The 23182-nt window shown below is 36.9% G+C and overlaps 1 protein-coding gene across 1 annotated transcript in view; it reads right to left on the minus strand.

Moving 5' to 3' along the window:
- Nucleotides 1-23182, minus strand: part of LOC126248710 (acyl-CoA synthetase short-chain family member 3, mitochondrial) — a 345178-nt gene that overhangs the window by 98724 nt on the left and 223272 nt on the right. Inside the window, exon 7 of the mRNA XM_049950007.1 lies at nt 19872-20100. Coding sequence (XP_049805964.1) covers nt 19872-20100 — 229 coding nt within the window. The remainder of the gene's footprint in view (nt 1-19871; nt 20101-23182) is intronic.

A 23182-nucleotide genomic window follows, 5' to 3' on the forward strand; every position in this document is an offset into this window, starting at 1 on the left:
AATGTTCCATAAAACTGGAGCAAACACAAGGTCACCACTTGCCTTTCTAGGAGTTCTTTAGTAGAACATGGCAGCATGTACCAACTCTGAGTCACTGCTGTGTTAAATGACATTGCTGATAGATGCTTTGAAGAAGGAGCTAGCAATCAAAGTAGAATTTGAATTAAGGATCAGAACATTGCATAAGAGGAAGTATGAACCAATGGGGCAAAAATGGATGGTTCCTCATCATCCGACCAGATATATGACTAGCTATCTATATCTATATCCATGATACTTCATCCTCTCATATAAGATTTATGAATATTCTAGACAGAATAAGATGCAGGTATCACTGTCCATATCTCTACTGATCTGTTAGGCGCCAGCTGGGGTGGCCAAGTGGTTCTAGGCACTACAGTCTGGAACTGCGTGACCGCTATGGTCGCATGTTTGAATCCTGCCTCAGGCATGGATGTGTGTGTTGTCCTTAGGTTAGTTACGTTTAAGTAGTTCTAAGTTCTAGTGGACTGATGACCTCAGAAGTTAAGTCCCATAATGGTCAGAGCCATTTGAACCATTTGATCTGTTAGGCACCATGTGAGCCATGTGCTGCATTTACCTCCGGGGCAGGGGACTGATGACCATAGATGTTAAGTCCCATAGTGCTCAGAGCTATTTGAACCATTTGAACCTCTGGAGCATCTGATACCTATTCTGCCTGCAGCAGCACTATTCCATTGGATTACCTCAACTTCTTGAGGAGGTTCCCAAAACTGACGTGAGGATATTCTCAAAACCAACAAATGGGAATTGATGGATAATAGTCTCCACTGAGTTTCTCACCCACTACACTGTCATCAACTGCTGAAGCTCTGGAAATTGCAAGGTTTCTTGGTAGAAGATATCACCCTGAAGCATGGAGCACCATGTGTGATTATCTCTGATTGTGGAGAAGTTTTTCAATTGTGATCAGCATCAGAAACAATTTCACATTGTGACGTCATCCACAGGATGACCACTGCCTGCTGTCCACAGACGAATGGCCTCACAGAGTGCTTTAATACAACATTGTCAGATATGCTCTCAATGCACACTAATTTCAAACAGAGAGATTAGTATACAATACTGTCTGTCATGACATTCACATATAACACAGTGAACCAAGACACTACAGGCTTCACACTGTTCTTTCCACTCCACACTTGTAAGGCCAAAATGACAGTGGATATGATGTTCCAGTTTCAACTGAATGATGGTATATGAAATACCTCATCACCAAACCCAAAGAAGCAAGATGGCTGGCTTGCAAATGGACCCTGACGCCTAGGAGAGGGACCAAGAGCACTATGATGCCAAGCACTGGCCAGCGAGATACCACCTGGGAGACATTGTCTCCATTGAGGTCAAATTTGAGTGTGACTGTAAAGTTATCTGGTCACATATGACAGGTCTATGTGAAATCAAGTTAACTGTTGGATGTTTTACTGGCCACCACATTCTGCCCCAGTTTTAGAGTCATTCAAAGAAAGTCCATGCTCAGTAGTGTGGAAATACCCAGATCATGCAATATTAGTTGGAGATGACTTTAACATGCTATGTATAGACTGGGATGTTTAAGGCTTTATTGGAGGGAGTATGGGAGGCAGTCTTGTGAAGTACTTTTGAGCATGTTTTCCTAAAACTGTTTTCAGCAGCAAGTTCGAGAGCCCACATGCAATGACAATAGTTTAGACCTTGCACCTACAAACAAGCTTGACCTTATCAACAGTGTCAGTATAAAGACAGGGATTAGTGATCATGATAGTATGGTGGTTACTAAAGTTAATAAATCAATACAGAAGGCTACAAGAGTCTTTATGCTAGAAAGAGCAGATAAGCAGTTGTTAGCATCCCATTTAGACAATGAATGGATGTCATTTACTTCCAGTATGGGCAAAGTTTAAATTGATTATAAATCACATTTACGTAGCAAAATACCTTTCTTTACATGTGAGGTTTCATCATTTTTTCACTTACTACTGACTGTATTTGTTTCTGTAGGTACAATTTTCTTCCTAAGTAAGAGAGATTCTTCGAAGAATTTTGCACAGCATACAAGCAGTACTTACAGGTGTATGAAACTCTAGAATTTTCCAAATCAATTAAAAACTGTGGTAAAAATTGAGATAATTAACTATAAAATTTGAGTTTTTTCAAAACATGAAGTCTAAAATGTAACAGTTCATTCATTTTTTCATAAATTAAATAAACTTTAGAGTTTCATACACATGTAACTATAATTTGTGCAAAATTCTTTGAAGAATCTCTCTTACTTAGGAAGAAAAGTGTACCTATAGCAACAAATGCAGCCAGTAGTAAGTGAAAAAATGATGAAATTTCACATGTAAAAAAATGCATTTTGTTACGTTTTTGAGCTTCCACTGCTATGAGCATGAATCCTGAATCCTTCCTGATCATGCTTTCAAAGTTTTATGAATTTATTTGTAAAAGTATAGACAGTGGAAATTAAAATGTGCTGTGGTGCCTCTCCTGCTCCAAGTCGGCCCGTTTGATGTCCTAACCCCCATAAACTAACAGCAGGTGAATAGAACGTGACAGACAGACTCCCGACAAGACAGTAGACCAGGACAAGGACAAACAACATGAATGACAATCAACCACTATGCAAAGCTGTCACCACACTGATGACAACAAAGCCAAGAGCAACACAGAGAGAAAGTCCAGCAGTAAGAAGAGTACATATTCCTAGATTTCTGAAAATACATGTGACACATGTGAGTGGATTGAAGAATTCTTCAGTAATAGGACCCAGTACGTTTTCTTTGGTGGTATAGTGATGGGAAAAAAACAACTGATTTATTCAGCTGTTGGAAAACAACTGTTTCATTTGGTTGTAGTTTTACATATTAGTTGAATTATTATTATTATTATTCTTTTTTTTTTATTTTAGTGAAAGTAGTCAGTGGTAACAAATGAATGAAAACAATTGATTCAGTTAGTTGAACTACTCATTCATTCTTTTGAGTGACATCAGTCTGTGGCAGCAAACAAACAGAAAAAATTCAGTTTGTTGGACCACTCATTCATTATTTTGGATGAAGCCACTCTGTGGGGGCAACCGAATGAAAATAGTCTAGTCAGTTAGTAGTAGTTTTACATGTTGGTTAGCTTATTATTCATTTTACTTCCTTGTTCTTTTTTTTTTTTTTTTTTTTTGTGAAAGCAGTCTGTGGGAGCAACCAAATGAAAACATTTGACACAGTTGTAGTTTTATATCTTGACTGAATTATTCATTCTTTCTTTCTGAATGAAAACAGTCAGTAGTTTTTCTCTCAGTTGAACCATGTATTCATTCTTTCAACTGAAAACACTCTTTAGTGTTTTAGCTGACTGAGCTATCCAATTCCTCTTGTTAGTGAAAACCAGAAGCAGTGCTATATTATACTAACAGGGGGTAGCCCTACTCCCAGGGGTAAGTGAACACATATATCAGGGGGTATAGCAAAGTTGAAATAAGCATTTTACATGTTCATTTATTTATGTACTGAATGGAATAATTTTTCTTTTGACCATTTAAAACTAAATAATATAGTGTTGTCAATTAAGTTGTTCAAGGTACCATTAACGCTCAACTAATTAAGCTGATGTTTCGCTGGTGTAGGCCTGCCATCACTCAAACTGCTGCTCCCAGACAAAAACTTTGAAAACCCCAGACAATCTGGATCAAATCAGATTATTTTCTTGCCCACACACAATTTGTAGAGTGTGAGTTGGATGATGGCCATGATGTACAGCAGGGAGCATGGGCATGAGAGGAGAATGTTTCCTCGCTTGCATTTTCAGTGCTGACAAAACCAGCTGGTGCATTCCTCCTACCGATCAGCAAATATAAATTACACACATGAATAACAAGGATTTGTGAAAGTGGATTGTAGAGACAATCATGTTCAAACATAGTACTCATCTGCAGTAAGGAACATGAATGTAAATTAAGTCAGTTTTAATACAGCTCAATGAGCAGACAGCAAAAGATATTTAAATTATTCAGTTGTATGGCAGATGGGGTGGCATCACAGTGCATGCAGTTGCCAATTGTTGGTGGCTTCTCATCATTGCAATAAAGAAGCATGGAGAATACATGGTGTTCCAAGACTATCTTTACATCTTTGGTAATGGAAATGAAGTCCCATGCTTGTTGACAGAGCATGGGGGACAGATGCGGGAGACCCGCACCGCCATACTAGGCAAGGTCCTAATGGAGGTGGTTTGCCATTGCCTTCCTCTGACCGTAATGGGGATGAATGATGATGATGAAGATGACACAACAACACCCAGTCATCTCATTACATCTTTGATCACATATATTTCAGAGATGGAGAGAGGTGGAAATGTACGATTTGCTGCATAATGTTCATACACAACTAAGGTTCTAGCAGCTGCTTAACAGAGTTTGACATTTTAAGGTGACCATAATTTATAGACACTAATTTGGCACACATTAAAATACTCTGATATCACAAAAGAAGTCTTAATTAAATGCAGACATACAGTATTTATCAGTGCTGTAAATTTTTTTTGGTATGCCTGTATTATTCAACAACATACGAAAACATTCAACTCTAGTTTCATCATAATTCACTCTAATCACTACCAATGTTTTCATAGTTTCTACAACAAACTTTGTCCTGACACTGCTCCATACATTACATATTTGGGAAAATACCCTTTTGTTATCAGCATAATGATACAGGAAAAAGACATGTAATCAGGGATAAATTATTTCACAATTGTTAAATCCAGAATGAATACGTGTCTTGGATTACTTTAGAAAAAATTCGGGACAGAGTTAGAAAAATCATGACTGTCATGAGAAAAAAAAAAGGGAAGGGGACATATGGTCATCTTAAATGTGTGCGCCATCTGTAGCACAGAGGATACATAAGCAATATTCCATTACCACATCTGGCCTAGCATTTCCTTGTTAACATGGGCTGTTGCTGCTGTGATGCACCACAAGTCACACTTACCTAACTATTCCTATTTCTGAAATATACATGATCAAAGTTGTAAAGCTTATTTGTGAACATCCTATATGTGTATAGGCAACCATCTAAGAAAGCTTGAGTCTGGGTTTTTAATAGACTAAAACAAAGAAACTACTTATGGGCCGGTACTCATCTAATGAATTTTAACTTAGGTTTATTACCATCTATTTATTTCCAATCAGTTGAATTTTCCCAGACACAAAAAAAAGGTTGCTTATGCCTCTGGACACCATCAAAGTAGGATCAAATCTAATGTTGCAAAATTATAGTTTTCCGCTAAGCTAATTAAATGAAATATATTTTTGCTCATTGTAACATTGAGTGAGTATGCTCATAGCTTATTTGAACATGGGTATAAGATGTTATAACATAATTCAACTGAGGAGTTTCATGCTTTTCTTTTAAAAATGTGTCTGCCTGCCGTGTGCTAGAATTGGAAAGGAGAGAACCATCTTTCTTTGATTCCCCATCACTTCGAATTACTTTTGCAGCCAACCTGAGTGTGAGTTTTTATGCATTTTCCCACACTTGTCTAAGTGAATTCTGACCTGGTTAACCATTTTGGCCTCATTTACATGATACACAAATGCTTACAACACAAAAAACATATCTACATATTAACACTATTACACAGATACATTTCAACACACATCAGACTACTTTCAGAGGTAACTCTCAATTGGATCATTAAGATTATTGTGGTTCTGATTGTTGTAAGAAGCTGTGAAGCTTGAAATTTATAAATGTGTTTTGTTTGTTTGTATCGCTTAAATGGAAACAAACAATACTGCAAGTGATTCTGCTGCACAGAAAGCCTGATGAAATCAAAGAAGCCTTAACTATTATCTAAACATATGTATATGTGAATCAGAACAATATATATATATATATATATATATATATATATATATATATATATATATATATATATATATATATATATATATATATATATAAACGGGAGAAATGACATGACTGAGTGAGAAATGATCCTCAAGATAAATTCAATGCAATATACAATATTGACAAGGATGCTTCATATTATGAAACTATATTAAGCAAAGACATTCCAAGCAAAAGAATGAATGATTACAAATATTTTTCACGAAAAATAAGAAAAAAAACCTTCCCGTAAGTAGCAGTATATGCTTAAAATGCAACTAATCAATCTACCAATTAAAAGAATTCTTTCATATGTGGTTTATGTGCATGGAAGCTAAGCATTTACCAAAAAAAGCCAATGATAATGGGTGCTAACTGGTGGAGATAGAGCTTCAATAAATTTATATTAAAGATAATTATTTAAGTAAGAAACTTTTCAATATAATATGTTTTTGAAACAGATTAAAATGTATTAAATAATTTCTCCTCAGCCCATACATATTCCTAACATCATACAGATAGTCCTGAAAGTTTGTGCTAGTGAATTTTTAAAAGCTGTACGATACTTGTAAAATATAAAATGAAAAATGTGGGTGGTATGTAATAGGTAATCGATGCATGAATAGTTCACCTGCATTACTAACAGTTTTATTGCACTTCAAATGACATGAATTGTTCTGTGATTTTTCTTGACAGTTAGCGTCTACACTCCTTACTCTTATCTATTTGATGAGATTACAGCAGAGACATATGGTAAATTTCACATTTATTTCAGTTTCTCTATAACTGAGTCAATCTATATATGGCTTCCCCCTTCGTATATCACATGAAAAGGCCACAGCTGTAGAAATTAGAGAGCATCTGACTCACACAGAAGCTTAGCAGCAATTGTTCTTCACTGCAAAACATTTGCAAGTGGAACAGGAAAACAGTAGTGGTACACCAAGTACTCTCTGCTATATACCAGAAAGCAGGTTAATACTGCATTGTCATCCAGTTAGCTTGTCAGGAAGTTCATTTAAAATCAGTTGCAAAAGTTGTACCAAACATACAGACGACCAAAAAACAAAGTATCCTCTGCCACACACCAGACTGTGAAGTGAATTAATATTATAGTGTCATCCAGTTCTGGGCTATAATGAAAGTTTCAAGTGTCTAGCTCATCAAGAAGGTGGATTAAAATCAATTGCAAAATTGGTACTGTACAAAAAGACAAGAAACCAATGTAAAAAAAACGTGTTATGAAGTGACTGTTCATTTACATATTCTTAAATTTACAGTGCAGCACCAGACTTTTAAAATCAACAAAAATTGATATTTAATACCACAAGTATGAGAATATGTATTTGAGTAAGCAAATACATTTTGAAAATACTTTATTTTTATAAATATATGTTTTATTCATATCTTCCTGAAATAAGATACCTTATTCATCTATAAACATGTTGTCACTCTTAGTCATGGTTCATGTAAACCAGAAATACTGAAAAAGTATGTAAATAAAACTACTCAAACCCAGAGACTGAGTGAAAACATCCATATAACGGCTGAAACCAACAAAGATTTGTGTCAGTTAGTTGTCTTGCAATGAATGAAACCACTAAAACCAGGCGAGTGAGTGAAAACATTCATATAAGTGCTACAATCAACAGAGACTTATGTCAGTCAGTTGTCTCACATTAATGAAACTACTCAAACCTGGTCAGTGAGTGAAAATATTCATAATGCTGACATGGCCTTAGAGACTAGTTTCATTTGGTTGTTTCATTTGACTGAAGAAACTGATTGAGCAAAAAACAATCAAGTGAACAGACACTTGTTAAAAACAGTCTGTAGCCCCATTGCTATAGCGGTGAGCATTCAGAAGAGCAGGTGTGGCACATGGAAGTTTATAGACTTCTATTATTTCCTACATACATAAATGATTTGATAGAAAGTGTGAACAGCAATCTGTGACTGTTTGCTGATGATCCTGTCGTGTATGGGAAATAAAGTGGAATGAGCGTGTAAGGAGGCCACATGCAGAACAGTAGTGCAATCCATTCTTGAGTACTACTATAGTGTTTGGGATCCCCACCAGGTCAGACTAAAGAAAGACATTGAGGTAATTCAGGGGTAGGCTGCTAGATTTGTTACAGATGGGAAACTGTGGAGGAGAAGGTGAAGTTCTTCTCAAGGAAAATTAAGAGCATCACCATTTAAAGCTGACCACAAAACTATTCTACTACTGTTAATGTGCATTTCACCATGAAGATAAGAGAAATTAGGGCTTAAACAGAGGCATAAAGACACTCATTATTCTCTCGCTCAGTTTGCAAGTGGAACAGAAAAGGAAATGACTAGAAATTGTACAAGACCCTCTGCCATGCACCATATGGTGACTTGCAGGGTATGTATGAGTAAGTATGTGTATGTAGATGCAGAAAGTGGAACTGTTGGAGAATTTACTAAAGCATTACTTTGGGCTGTATTATATCCTTTGTCACATGCCGGTTGTGACATATGAAGTTGAGTGTTATGACTATTCATCAAAAAGACAAAAATGCATAGACACTGTTTGTGTCCTTTGTGTGAAGCACCACTACAGCCTTACAGTCCTGAGGTGCAGACTGATAATGGGGGCTTCTTGTTCAAGGAAACTGGAGACATGTTCAATGATCATGAAGCCTCAACGGGAGGGACTACCTTTGGGGCTCATCATAGGGAAGAGGATATGACAATGCAACCAGAAGATGAGGATCCTCCTATGCTGCCATATAAAGGACCCCTGACAATATCTGGATAAAGTGTGCGGTAGTTGGCTCCACCCCCACCCCTGAAACAGGGGTCAATATTTCTTCAGGAGAGGGAATAATGCCCAGAGCGGTACTGCATGTCTTATGGAGTAGCAGTTATGTGCCCGCATATTGTCATGCAAAATTATGGGTGGGTTGTGCAGAAAGTGTTGCTGCTTCTTTCACAAAGCTGGTTGTTTTTGGGTCATCACCCATCATTTTGCTTGACAATGCACAGCCGCATACAGCGCAAGCTGTGGCTGCTCTGTTCGGATTTAATACTTGTGACTTTGATTTGATTCTGAAGATGAAGGAACCACTTCATGGTATTCGCTTCAGAACTATTCCAGAGATTTGACAGGCAGTAGACCGCTCCATTTGCACCATCAACAGAACAGGCTCGAACAGTGGGCAGAAAAAATTAACACCTGTCTTTTTCCATGCAAGCTCTAATATCTCTTACTTTATTGTGATGATAATTTCTCCCTATGTAGGCCAGTGTCAACAAAATATTTTCACATTTGTAGAAGAAAGTTGGTGATCGAAATTTTGTGAGACGATCCCACCGCAATCAGAAATGTTTTTGTTTTCGTGATGTTTACCCCAAATTCTGTATCATGTCCTTGACACTCGCTCCCCTATTTCTTGATAATACAACATGTGCTGCCCTTCTTCAAACTTTCTTGATGTACTCTGTTAATCCTATCTGGTAAGGATGCCACATCACACAGCAGTACTCCAAAAGAGAACGGACAAGCGTACTGTAGACAGTCTTTAGTATCCTTGGAGTCTTTTGCGGTGGCATGACTGGATAAAACCTTCTCGGTTTTCAAGCCATGTCAATTCCAATAACATTCTCAAGCTTTCAGTGGCTAGCTCTGTCTACTGCAGAGACATGGACTGAGACCAGCCTGCCCCTGAAGATACAAGATATGTTGCGCCCTGTTAAAGATGACGTATGTGCCTGGTGTGTATGGTGTCCCTCGTCAGTGCAGCAGCATCTATATAGGCTAGACAGTCTGCACATTTGCAGAGCATTTTACCGAGCACAAGAGACACATAAAGCAAATATTGCTTGACAAGTCAGCTATATCTGAGCATTGCCTCGAAAACAGATACAAAATTCAGTTTAAGAACACAAGAGTCTTTGTTCATATCTGAACATACTGGGACTCAGTTACAAAAGAGGTGGCCAACACTGGAATGAACAGCAACAATTTCAACAGAGTCTAGAGCTACACACTAAGTATGGTGTGGGGTTGGGCTTTGGATGTCAAAAGGATGCTTGTAGGGAGTTGGGAGTGGCAGTTTCAAACATGGTGCCGGCTGTTTGCACCACCTAACATCACTCGGTCCCACAGCAGGCCAGAGCTGCTATGAGCTGCCTAACTCACCTTCAGTGCACACATTGTTTTGGACCTGTCTGATTGGTGCCAGAGGCCTTAATCATAGGTATATACATGGAAAATAGTGCCAGGCCTGGCAGTCAGTAGTTTTACTCCTGACGACAATGATGGAGCTGGCGTGATTGTAATTCCTAGGTATTCAGTTGAATTTATGGGTCTTAGACTTGAATGATTTATTGTGTAACTGGAGTTTAATGGATTCCTTTTAGCACTCATGTGGATGACCTCACATTTTTCATTATTTAAGGTTGACTGCCAATTTTTGCACCATAGAGATATCATATCTAAATTGTTTTGAAATTGGTTTTGACCTTCTAATGGTTTTACTAGATGATAGATGACAGCATCATCTGTGAACAACTTATCTCACCTGTTCAGATTGTCTCTGAAACCATTTATATACATAGGGAACAACAGAGGGCTCATAATACTACCTTAGGGAATCCCAGAAATTTCTTCTCCTGTTCATCTACTTACCCTAAACAAGTATGGTATTAGTGGCAACCCTCTATTGTGGCTTACTTCATACTTCTGCAACACAGGATGAGTAATAACTTCTTACTTCTTAAAATACCGCAAGTAACACAAGGTATCTCTCAAGGTTCTACTCTATGATCTGCTCTGGTTTAGTTTCTGTATGAATAATTTTTACATTGGGTTTGTTTTCAGAGTATGCATCTGTATTAATTGAAAATGACATTCCATAAAAAAATTATAACTTCAAAACCCTAGGATGCATCCGAGGCCCTTGTATGTCTTCATTTTTAAAAATAATGCCGTAATTTTTTGTTTGATTTCAAACTGCTTTCCAGTACTCTTTCACTAACATTGTGACATTCTTCCTATCAAGTCTGAATGAAATACCTTTTTAAGTTTTTTGTATAATTCAATACGTTTACCCATACACTGTGAATGCATAAGCAGGGCTTCAGAAGCCCTCACACATTTATAAATGTTCTTTAGCCTATATTGTCTCCAACATTTGTTCGGGAGCAGTTATTAATTCAAGAATAACTGTAGTAGTATTTCCAGCAATGGGAGTGGCTACAGCAGCAGTAGCTGTAGTAGTACTAGTATAACTAAAAAATAATACACACTACTTTCACATATTTGTGATGTCAGTGTATTATTGATATTTTTGCTATCAAATGTTTTATTGTTGCATAGTATTGTTATCCTGTGCTGCTCTTGTCAGCCTAATTGTTACTGTAGTTTGTTTGTTGCTGCAAGGACCATATTGTTACGAGTATGACTCGTTTAATACTGCACAAGCTGCTGTTCGAGAGACATGCCTTTTGCTATGGCTTCGACATGCAAAACAAGAGAGTCAGTACATGCAAATGCAGCTAATTTTGAAAGTATTGTGGCTCAGTGGTTTGAAGAAGATGATTCTTGTGAGGAAGGAAATATTTTTGAAGATGCAAGTAGTGAAGAATCAGCCCATGAACCTGCAGAAGTGAATATTGAGGCAGATGACAGTCCTTCCGATAATATTACTTCATCATAGTCTGAAAATGAAGAACCACCACAAAAAGGTATAGAAGACCACACATACATTAGTCGGAATGGAACGATTTGGAAATTAGATCCTCCTGTAACTTTTCGTACACCTGTCCATAATATCTTAAGAAGGCACCTGGTCCAGCCCGTGGTTTGAAAACCTGTGAACCTAAGGATGCCTGGGACTATTTCATCTCCAAGGAAATACTAGAGGAAATCATCAACTGCACAAATATTGAAGGCAGAAGAGTGGCTGCTTTACATGGTAAAACGTGGAAAAACGTTTCGCTTGCTGAAATGGAGGGTTTTCTTGGTCTTTTACTGCTTTCTGGTGTTGAGAAAAGTTGGGATGTCCCTATTAGAGAATTATTCTTGGATGAAAAGGCAAATCCTACATATAAGGCCACCATGTCAGTAAATACTGTAGATTCAAAGATATAAGGAGATTGATTAGATTTGATGACAGGCATACCCATGAAGCTCGATCTGCAGATGAAAAACTTGCAGCTGTTCGCTATGTATGGGAACTATTTCTTGACAAGTGTAGAAATAGAATGATTCCCAATGATTCACTCACAGTTGACGAACAGCTAGTCCCATTCCGTGGCCTTGGAGGCCCTGCATATGCATTCATGTGTGTTTTCGGCACCATGCATCCTAGGGTTAATATGCTTGACATCTAGAAACAGTGTTCTAGTCAAATGGGTTAGCCATGGACATCCAAACAACCCGTATGATCTAATTATGACTACACACTCAAAATCCCTGCAAATTAAAATCAGCAATAAAAATCAAGATCCTATGTAGACTGTGAAATTACTAGCATGAATTCTAGAATTTAGACTGAAATACATATAGTCAGTAAACAGCTACTAAATGGTGTGGCTTTGCATTTGCAAAGCATATTTTATAAAGTGCTTCTGATATGTTCACGCAAAAATGCAGCCTATCAGTTATTTTCTGTCAGTTAAAACATATGGTACTGTATTTTGAGGAAACTCCACTAACATCTTGCACAGACAAACTGAAACTTCTAAAGAAAAGACAGCTGTGTTCATGTATACTGTGAGTCTAAAGGGAATCATGTTTTCAATAATTTAATTTTAAGAAGGAGACGTAAAAAGACCTATAAAAATCCGTATTTCTGTGTTTAAAGAAAACTATTTACTGGCCACCCCTTACATCATTTTTTGCACTGAGGTTTGATTACCAGACAGAACTGTTCAACAACTACAGGGATGAACGTGGTTCTTGAGCAGATATCAGTATCAACCACTACAAAAACTGATTAATCAACATGCAAATGCATATGGACATTCTAAGATCCTATTGAGCCCTAGCCCAATCTTCAACTGACACAAAGTATTATGTTCCTAATAGGATGAAAAGTTGAAACCATTAGTTCAAATGTCCCCTTAAGAGTGTTTCACAGAGCTACCTAGGACTTTGGTTCCTGACTGGATTCTTGAGAACATAGCCTGATGTGTCCATGACATATTGCCTGAAAAGTTAACAAAAAATGCTGAAACCACCTAAATAAATATTTCTCCTACATAATTGTCTCACAGTGTCACGCATTTTATGTATCACAGCAATTATACTCACTTGAGCAACATTACAAGAACTTCTCTGAATTGCATGTATCTAATTATGTTTGATACTGTTTCTTAATTTCCTGTTGTAGCACCAATGCACAGAACCTCAGCCAAGGCTTTGGTATCCACTACAGTGGAAATCTTCTCAAACTTTTTCACAATGAACCTCAGTTTATGACTCCAACATCATACTGAATATTGTATTAAGCATCTCATAGCACCCTATTCTGCTTTCATTCCAACAGTGAGAGTGAAAGCTATGTTCACACATTTAAGTTGCATACACACTAAGAGGTAAATGGAACATCCAGAGCAAATACTTCAACTGTCTTCCTCAGAAGTTGCCAGTCTATTCCAACAGGAGACTAGAATCTGGTGGAGAAGTTGTGCTGGAAATAACCTTGCAAAATACTGCACCTACTGTGGTCAATTCCATAAGTGATAGTTAAATACTTCTCATGTCAACTCTGAACTAGCTGAGTGCAGAGTTACAATTAGTGGCCAGGTTAGATACATGCTGTTATCACAGTCACACATGGATAACCACATAAATACGGATATTGCAATTGTGGCACATTACATTGTCATAAAAATCAACTACAACCTTGCAACTAAGAGTGTACATTCAGAAAAGCAAGATGTTTCATTTCTATATTTCATTTACAAATTCCCTGACAGTGACACATTTTGTCATTATGACCTATGAGCAAACAATAACAAATTTATGCACTTAATATGTACAAAATTCACAACTTATCGTCTATATATAAAGTACATTTTAAGTAAAAAATAATAATAAATTAATAACAGAATGTAGTTTGCAGTACCACAATACAGAAAATAAGAATTACCACAGCTTCATTATAAAGATTCTGACATCATAATCTTGCCATAGATGCAATTAAAGATCTGAGAAGGAGAGTCACATGAGCTTTTTCTGCAGATTGACTTTTTGGGACACAGAAGTATAAATGCCATCTGTATGTTTAATGGAGTACTTAATGATAGAATTAATGAGTGAAGGTTTATGTTTACTAATGTGCTTGAAGCTTGATAATTCAAAAATTTTCAAAGACTAATGACTGAATCTTGATGTTCATCATTGTATGTAATACTCACCTTTTAATTTTGCTTGTTGTTCACCTAGTGATTCAACACTGTTTTTTTTATTTCTCTTACTTAGTCCTTAGCAGAACTTTACTACTACAAACTGCACGATGACATTCATGTCCACCCATATGATTTTGATTGAGAGCACACTGGAAACAGTTCCCCTCAAATTGTAACTGTAGTGTGTAGAAGCTGAAATTCATGATGCAACTGCATTTTGAGCCATCATGCCACTTACTATGGCATCACTTATTTACTGTGAATGAATTTGGAAGCAAGACCAAAGAGATTTGTAGTTTTAAATTAAATAATTACAAAACTGTGAGTGCATGTAGTAGAAAGATACACAAGTTTGGTGGTTTAGGCATCTGCATTAGAAATAATCTTCAGTATGAGAACACAGATTGGGTTGATAAACTCAGTGTGAAGATGGCCTTTGAATCAGCAGCAATAAAAATAAAGGTAGGCAAAATTGGTCTAATAATTGTTGGCCAGTAAAGATCACCAAATACTGATGTAGATGAATTCACCTGCCATTTGTATGAAGTTTTGGATAAACTATCAACAAACAGATACGGTAATCATAGGAGATGGGAACATAGATTCCTTAAGCTGTAATGTAAATTATGTTAGATATTCTGACTTGTTAAATTGCTATAACTATGTCCATATAAATTTTTTGCCAGCCAGAATAAGTTTGACTGTCCGGCTACAAATTTAAATTGGGAACTATTAGTGGCAAGAACTATTGAATACTATTTCTTGGACCATAGAGCCTTACCTATAGAGATTAATACAGACTACAAAATGATTCCACTTAATGACTTACTCATTTATAAACGAAAAACTGACCATTTAAAAAAATACAGGGAAGCAGATTACACAATGAATCTTAAATTTCCTCTAACAAAGAACAAAGAATGCTAGAAAAAAAATATAGGTAATCCCTGAAGATTCTAAAAGCTCACTATTATGTTCAACAGATAAGTGAATTCAGTAATGTTACCATAACAACTTGGAATGTAGTAAACAAAGAGAATCCAAGTTGTAGTAATATAGCACCAGAAGACTTCATAAAACATTTTAGAAATGGCATGCAAAGAAGAAATTGAAACAACACTACAAATAAACTCAGTTAAAAAGGAGAAATCCATTTTTCATAAAGAGTGTAATAGAATATGAGGTACTGAAAATAATCTCAAAACTCAACATAAAAACATTTAATGCCTGTGATGATGTATCATTTACTTTATATAAGGAATGCAAAACTGAATTAATAAAACGAATAAATGGTTCAACTGAACTGGCCCGAGGGAGCTTTCCTGAACTTTTAAAAATTACTGAAGATATGACCAAAGAATAAAAAGGGAGCAGCCATTGACATAAATAATTACAGCCCAATTTCATTGACTTCAACACTTGGCAAGTTGCTTGAAAGACTAATTTTAGACTCAATGGAATCTTTTGTCGGTAAATACAACCTATTAAACAACTTGCAGCACAGGTTCGGAAAAAGGTGATCCACAATAACAGGAGTAGCAATTTTTTTTCCTTGAACTGCTAAACAGACTAGATAAAGGAAGCAAAGTTATTGGGAATTTTCTAGATAAGTCTAAGACCATTTATTCTCTGAATCTTGCAGTACTGTTATTCAAATTAGAAACTTATGGTGTAAGAGGAGTAGTACTAAAGTTCTAAGTTTGTATCTCCAAGAGACAGTGTACTAAACTGTGTTGTAAGAATAAAAGTAAAACCCCAACAGTAAACTGTGGAATCCCCCAGGGAGGTGTTATTGGGCAATTTTTGTTTCTTGCATGCATAAATTAGATAACACAGCCGCAAAACTCAAAGCTGGTGAACTATGCTGATGATACATAATTTATTGGTTGTGGCCATGCAGAGCAGCTAGTAATACAAGGAAATAAAGAGAACTGTGGACTGATCACAGAATATCTAACAATGAATGAACTTACACTGAATAAGGACAAGATTGTTGCAATGAAGATCTTGTTAAATTATAACTGATCATATAGTGAATCACTGTCTGCAGTTGAGACATCTGATAAACATGTTTTTAAGCATTGTGATTGATGAACATCTTATATGAAAAACATATCAGCCACATCTGTAAAAAGATAAGCTGCAATATTTACTTACTAAATGTAATTACCCCTACCGTCCTTAAACAAGGGTACTACAGATTAACGCTCTCAGATGTGCAATATGGGATTGAAACTTGGGATAGGGCACCCACAGTTTACATGAATAGAACATTCAGGCTTCAAAAGGGAGCAACTACATGGTCCAGTCAAGTTAATGTGACCACCACCTATGTTCAGTATCAAAGTGCAATAACCTCTCCCAGATGCCAGCTGGCAGCATGAACAGTGAAGGGTATATAAAGCTTGTCAAGAGGATGTGTAAAACAGTGCAGCTGTAGTAATGTAGAAACAGAGTGACTTATCTGATGTTTGAAAGACCATGATTACTGGTTTTTTGGCCAAGGGTAGAAACATTTCTGAACTAGGTACACTTGAAAACTGTTCATGTGCTACCATGCTTAAAGTATACCATGCATGGCAAAATGGCGTTGTCCAAAACTGGCACAGACGCAACAGTGGTGCACTATGGGCCTAGATGATAGGGGTTAGCGATGGCTGTGGAGATGTGTACAGGTGAATAGACATGAAATTGTTGAGTGACCGACCACCCAGATGAACCAAGAAGCTACCAACAGTGTCTCCTCAATGACTATTCAGCGAACATTGCTGCGTATGGGCCCCTATAGCAGGTGCATGGTTCATCCATCCATTCTGACTGCTGTTCATGAGCAACAAAGGCTTGAATTTTCATGTCAGGTGGTCTTTCCATATGAATCACATTTTATGCTCACTGGACAATGGCTGTTGGTGTGTATGGTCCTGCTACAATTGTTGGAAGGGTCCAGGCCAGAGGAGGGACTGTTATGATCTGAGGAATGGTTTTGTAGCATTCCCTGGGTGATTTCATCATTCTGGAAGGCACAATGGATCAACAAAACATATATCTATCCTTGGGAACCATCTCCAACTCTACATGCAGTTTGTTTCTCCTTGGCATATGTTCTACAGGACAATGCAATGTGTTACACAGCTTGCAGCATATCTGTATGGTTCTAGGAGCACCACGATGAGTTTAGCATATTCCCCTGGGCACCAAACTCCCTGATTTATACCATTTGAGAATGCGTGGGACCACCTCAATCAGGCTGTTTTGCCATGGTTCCTCAACTGAGAAACATAGCACCTGGCCATGGTGCTGGAGTCAGTGTGGCTCCACATCCCCTTTGGTACCTTCCAGATAGGTATCATAGGATACCGAGTAATAAAGGAGCTATAGATCATAGTCCACTTGAAGCTGGAGTTCTATAATAGGTTGTAAAATAGCTCCATGAAAATCTTTTTTAAGGAAAACTGAAATGGTTGTTAACTGAAAGATTTGTGTACCTCCCCACTCAGAGATTCTTGGGCTCCATTATCAACAATTCCATTTCTATCTTCTTTATATAAAAGCATATATTGTGGTACTTGTTGTGTATATTCATTATATGTATGGCATGATATAGTTGCAAATGTACAAAAAATGATGATGTGCAAAACTGAAAAATTATTACGACATTTACTGTAGGTTCCCTCACAATCCTCCATTTACCTGCATTTTTTCATTTCTCTTTATCTTATTGATATTGCGTAAGTTACTTCAAAAATGGTTCAAATGGCTCTGAGCACTATGGGACTCAACTGCTGTGGTCATAAGTCCCCTAGAACTTAGAACTACTTAAACCTAACTAACCTAAGGACAGCACACAACACCCAGCCATCACGAGGCAGAGAAAATCCCTGACCCCGCCGGGAATCGAACCCGGGAACCCGGGCGTGGGAAGCGAGAACGCTACCGCACGACCACGAGATGCGGGCCGTAAGTTACTCATATATTCTGTAGTTACACTGACAATTCTTTTTTTTAAATTGGTTTGTGAATCACTCTTCCTGTTTTATACATCCTGAAGTACCCTTGTCAAGTACTAATTTTATTTTATTGGTTTTGTATATTACTATAAACTGTTATGCTGTCCCAGTTTTGTTTACTCCATTTATGTTTATTTACTGTTCAAGTTTTTACTTTTTACATTGCATTACCATCACACTGTCAAAGATACTATTTACTGTACATTTTTGCTTCAATCTAGATGTAACTTCTTTTCAAATGTTGTTCACAAACATTGTAACTTCTTTGGTGACAATAGTCAGTCAATCTCTGAAGATGGCCTTTTAAGCCAAAAACTGGTTAACACAATAGAAGTAGAACACAAGCAAACTAGCACTTTTCATTTATTCTTTTGGAGAAATAAAGATTTTTATTATTAGTAGTAGTAACAAGTGGAATCTTGGCTTTCCTCTCCACTCCCATGCAGATGCAGTAACCAAAAGATTCCAGTCATGGCTAATGTATGATGTAAGAAAGTATCATGCACAATAAAAATTATTATGATTGTCATACAAGTTATTTCAAACAACTGTATATCGATTCTTTTCCTTCTTTTACCATATCTGATAAAAATCACTGGTTTTATATTTACCTGTTTCGTTTATGATATACAACCAATGTAGCTACAAACAGTTGTTATAAAAATGAAAATGCTTATTTCTTCATGTGTAATAAGAGAAAAAAGCATTATTTACAATCATAGCCAGTTCAAATTGACAGCTATGATGTTCTTCACAAGTCTGTTTACAATAGGATGCATCCATAATTTTGGCTTTAAAATACAGTAGTAAACAGGTAAATCTAAATATTCCTTCTGTACTTTTTGACAAGACTGACACTGCACATCACAGCTGAAAGCCCATATGAAAAAATTAGAAATTCATGAATGTTGCTGATACTGATATCTAAATACCAGACAGTGATTTTTTTAAAATACCGGTAGTTTGAAAGTAGGAATCCCTTCATCTTTCACATACAATATCACATTGGCATGGAAATTTAAGAGTTAAATGTGCACAGAGCAAACTAACAATTATTTGAACAAAATTAGTATATATGAAATGCAGCTCAGATGGGACTTTTATAGCAGTGTGTGCTCATAGGTTATTGCTGATAAAGTTTAGAGCTTTTGTAAGAACCGTAATTTGGAGTCTATAGAAAGTGTAATACCTAGCACAAAGATTGCTTAAAATGGAAATGCAGCTACCTTTTTGAAGTATCATAACTACCCAGAAGCTTCTGTAAGAAAATGGAAGGTTTATAAATTTTACAAAAAGATGTTTTTTGGACACTAGAGACACAGTAACACAACTTACATGATAAGAAGATCCATAATGGAAGAAAAAAGAAGAAGCTGAAAGAAACTGCCTTTAAATCCTGTGGGATTCCTCTGCTTTGAGAACTAATGTATTACCAAAGACATTTACATTAATAATAAACAGTATTTCTGACACATTGTTAATGTAATTTGGTTATTTTTTACTTATCATACGTGGGTCTTATTTGTTTTTCATTCATATAGATGAATATGCATTTAGATATTGAGCATACCTGAAATACTGGCCAGCGTCTGGTGTACGATCAGGCTTTCCCTCATACATCACTGATGTGACACCATATACTAGAGGTGCATAACAAATATATGAATGACCCACCACCCATCCCATGTCAGATGCTGTCCACCAAACATCATCCATTCCAATTCCATATATTGTTGGCATTGTCCATGCAAGTGTGGCAATATGGCCTCCAACAGGACGGAGAATTCCTTTAGGTTGATCTATGGCAAGCAGAAAAACCAATACTGAATTAATGGTAAATATTATAAAAATAATGAAATTACAGTAACATTAATCCATATATTTATCAAGAATTAGATTTATTATGTATCATACAGAAAACATACAGAAATGAAGGTTAGATATGGATTTTCATTCATTATTGTGAATGGACAATACAAAAAAGGTGTACTTAAAGTAAACAAATTAAACAATTGTGTTATTTGCACATTTTAGTTTACTCAAAAACATTGGGCTTATTTTGTGTTTATTTTGAGGTTCAAATCTCTATCCCATTGTTACAGCAATTTGTGATATGCTATAAACAACGATGTAAATTCTCACACTGAAGGGACATAATTTCCTTCAAAAATGTTTACTTAATTCTCTTAAACAAAGTTACCAGTGAATGTAAACAATCTGAAACATTCAGTCTGCCATTCTGACATTTGTCCAATTAAATATGATACTATGATTCCCTGTCACCATTAATTGCATGTACAGACTAAAGACTAAAAACTCTTATTAAGAATGAGATTTTCAATCTGCAGTGGAATGTGCACTGATGTGAAACTTTCTGGCAGATTAAAACTGTGTGCTGGACCGAGACTCGAACTCGGGACCTTTGCCTTTCACGGGCAAGTGCTCTACCAACTGAGCTACCCAAGAACGACTCATGCCCCATCCTCACAGCCCGACTTTTGCCAGTACCTCATCTCCTACCATCCAAACTTTACAGAAGTTCTCCTGCGAACCTTGCAGAACTATCACTCCTGAAAGAAAGGATATTGCGGAGACATGGCTTAGCCACAGCCTATGGGATATTTCCAGAATGAGATTTTCACTCTGCAGTGGAATGTGTGCTGATATGAAACTTTCTGGCAGATTAAAACTGTGTGCCAGACTGAGACTCGAACTCAGGACCTTTGCCTTTCACAGGCAAGTGCTCTGGCAGAAGTGGGGGTGTGAGGACAGGGCGTGAGTCATCCTTGGGTAGCTCAGGTGGTAGAGCACTTGCCCTCGAAAGGCAAAGGTCCCGAGTTCGAGTCTCGGTCCAGCACACAGTTTTAATCTGCCAGAATGTTTCATATCATTGCACATTCCACTGAAGAGTGAAAATCTCATTCTGGAAACATCCCCTATGCTGTGGCTAAGCCATGAATATCCTTTCATTCAGGAGTGCTTCTGTAAAGTTTGGATGGTAGAAGACGAGGTACTGGCAGAAGCAGGGCTGTGAGGATGGGGTGTGAGTTGTGCTTGGGTAGGTCAGCATATGGTAGAGCACTTGCCCGCGAAAGGCAAAGGTCCCAAGTTCGAGTCTCGGTCTGGCACACAGTTTTAATTTGCCAGAAAGTTTCAACTCTTATTAAGTTAGCCATTAATGCATCAAGGCAATGGCTTCCTATTCAATTTATGAATTGCAAGGAATGCTTTCACTGTTATTTTTAATGAATGAAATAGTGGTTCATTAAACACAGACAATGGTGGATCTATTTTCTCATCTCTGTTCTACATTAATACAGGTAGACGACTGAGAAACAAGAAACAATATACCAGGTGGTTATAATTACAGTGCAGCTGTTCATGAAGGTCCATTGTGGGCAATGAAACTTGGTAGATATAATAATGTGTCACTGGGGAACCAATTTACGTTGGAAAAAAATTAGTGCTGATCATGGCCATCAGGTGCCAATCCAGCACTGCACACTGTTTGTATGATGGTATGACATCCACACTGCCATTTGACAAACCAGAATGTGAGTGAACAGAATGGTTATCAAGAAGAGAGACAGTGCACTCTTAGTGAAACTGTTTTATGTGAATGACAGCAATTACAGTGTGCATTGAGAAAGTATTGCCAACTGGAAGATCTGAGGAGAGGTCTGATGTCAATAAATCATTTAAAGAAGATGATAATTAAATTTGGAAACACAGGTGAGCTTGGTGTGGCACCTGTAAGGGGAAGTTATCTTATCCCATTGGGAACTATTGACAAAATTGTTGTTGCTGCCATGCAGCACATGCCCTGGGTAGTGCTAGTGCTCTTGTAGTGCCACAAGAATTGTCCATCTCATGGTCCACGGTACACTTAATAATACGAAGCAGCAAAAATAATTTTTGCTTTTCTCATTTGTTTGACCATTTCTGCCCATGTCACATTCCTAATTCATTACATATGGAAATATTTCTATGTGTCTTTCTTGCACTCACAACATCAGATTTTCATCTAGCTGCCAAAACTGGAAATAATTTTTTTTTCCATTGTAAACTGGTTCTGAATTAATGCATTAGAGCATCTACCATGTTTTGGTGCCATATGACAATTACAGTGCACACTGAACCTATGTGAATAGCTGTACTTTAATTTTAATCATAACCATCTGGTACGTATAACTAATGGCCACATATATCCACTTTCAACAGTGCACTCACAGACAGAGAATTGGAGTATCTTCTAAATGCATGAAGAAGTACTGATTAATGATATGCCTACCACAGTCTTCATACTTTACAAAAACTTGATACAAATAAATAAATGTAGTAAGTCATCAGCTGGAGAATAAATGTCTCACTTGTAACATGTGAGGAAGTAATGGATGAAGTTTTGCTTAAACTCAGATAGTGATTGTATGGTGTTTTATGAACTTGTATTGTATGCACTTTGCTTGACATCATTATCAGAAAAAGATGTACCAGCTCACATGACTGAAGTACTACTTATGGAAACTGGTTTAGCAGTTTATTAAAATCTATCCTGGTTTTCACTACAATCAAATAATGATAGAAAGAACTTATACTTACCACATTTAGGTAAGTAGAAGTTTTTTCCATCATTGTTTGATTATCTTTCCATTATGAGATCTTTTCCAAGAGAGGTTGTCATTTTTCATTGGACTGTTTTCAAAACTTGGAGCAACTCTGCATCAAGCCAGGATTCAAACTCAAGTTGTGTGGTGTCCAAGATGTTCACATCTTCAGAAAATGACAGACTGGTCAAACACAGAACATGTTTATTTTTCTTAGATGATTTATCTTTGAATTAGAGTAAAATTAGCTGCATAATGTAGGTTATAAAACGCCTTT

This window comes from Schistocerca nitens, chromosome 3 (assembly GCF_023898315.1).
Source record: "Schistocerca nitens isolate TAMUIC-IGC-003100 chromosome 3, iqSchNite1.1, whole genome shotgun sequence".
NCBI classification, from domain to species: Eukaryota; Metazoa; Arthropoda; class Insecta; order Orthoptera; family Acrididae; genus Schistocerca; species Schistocerca nitens.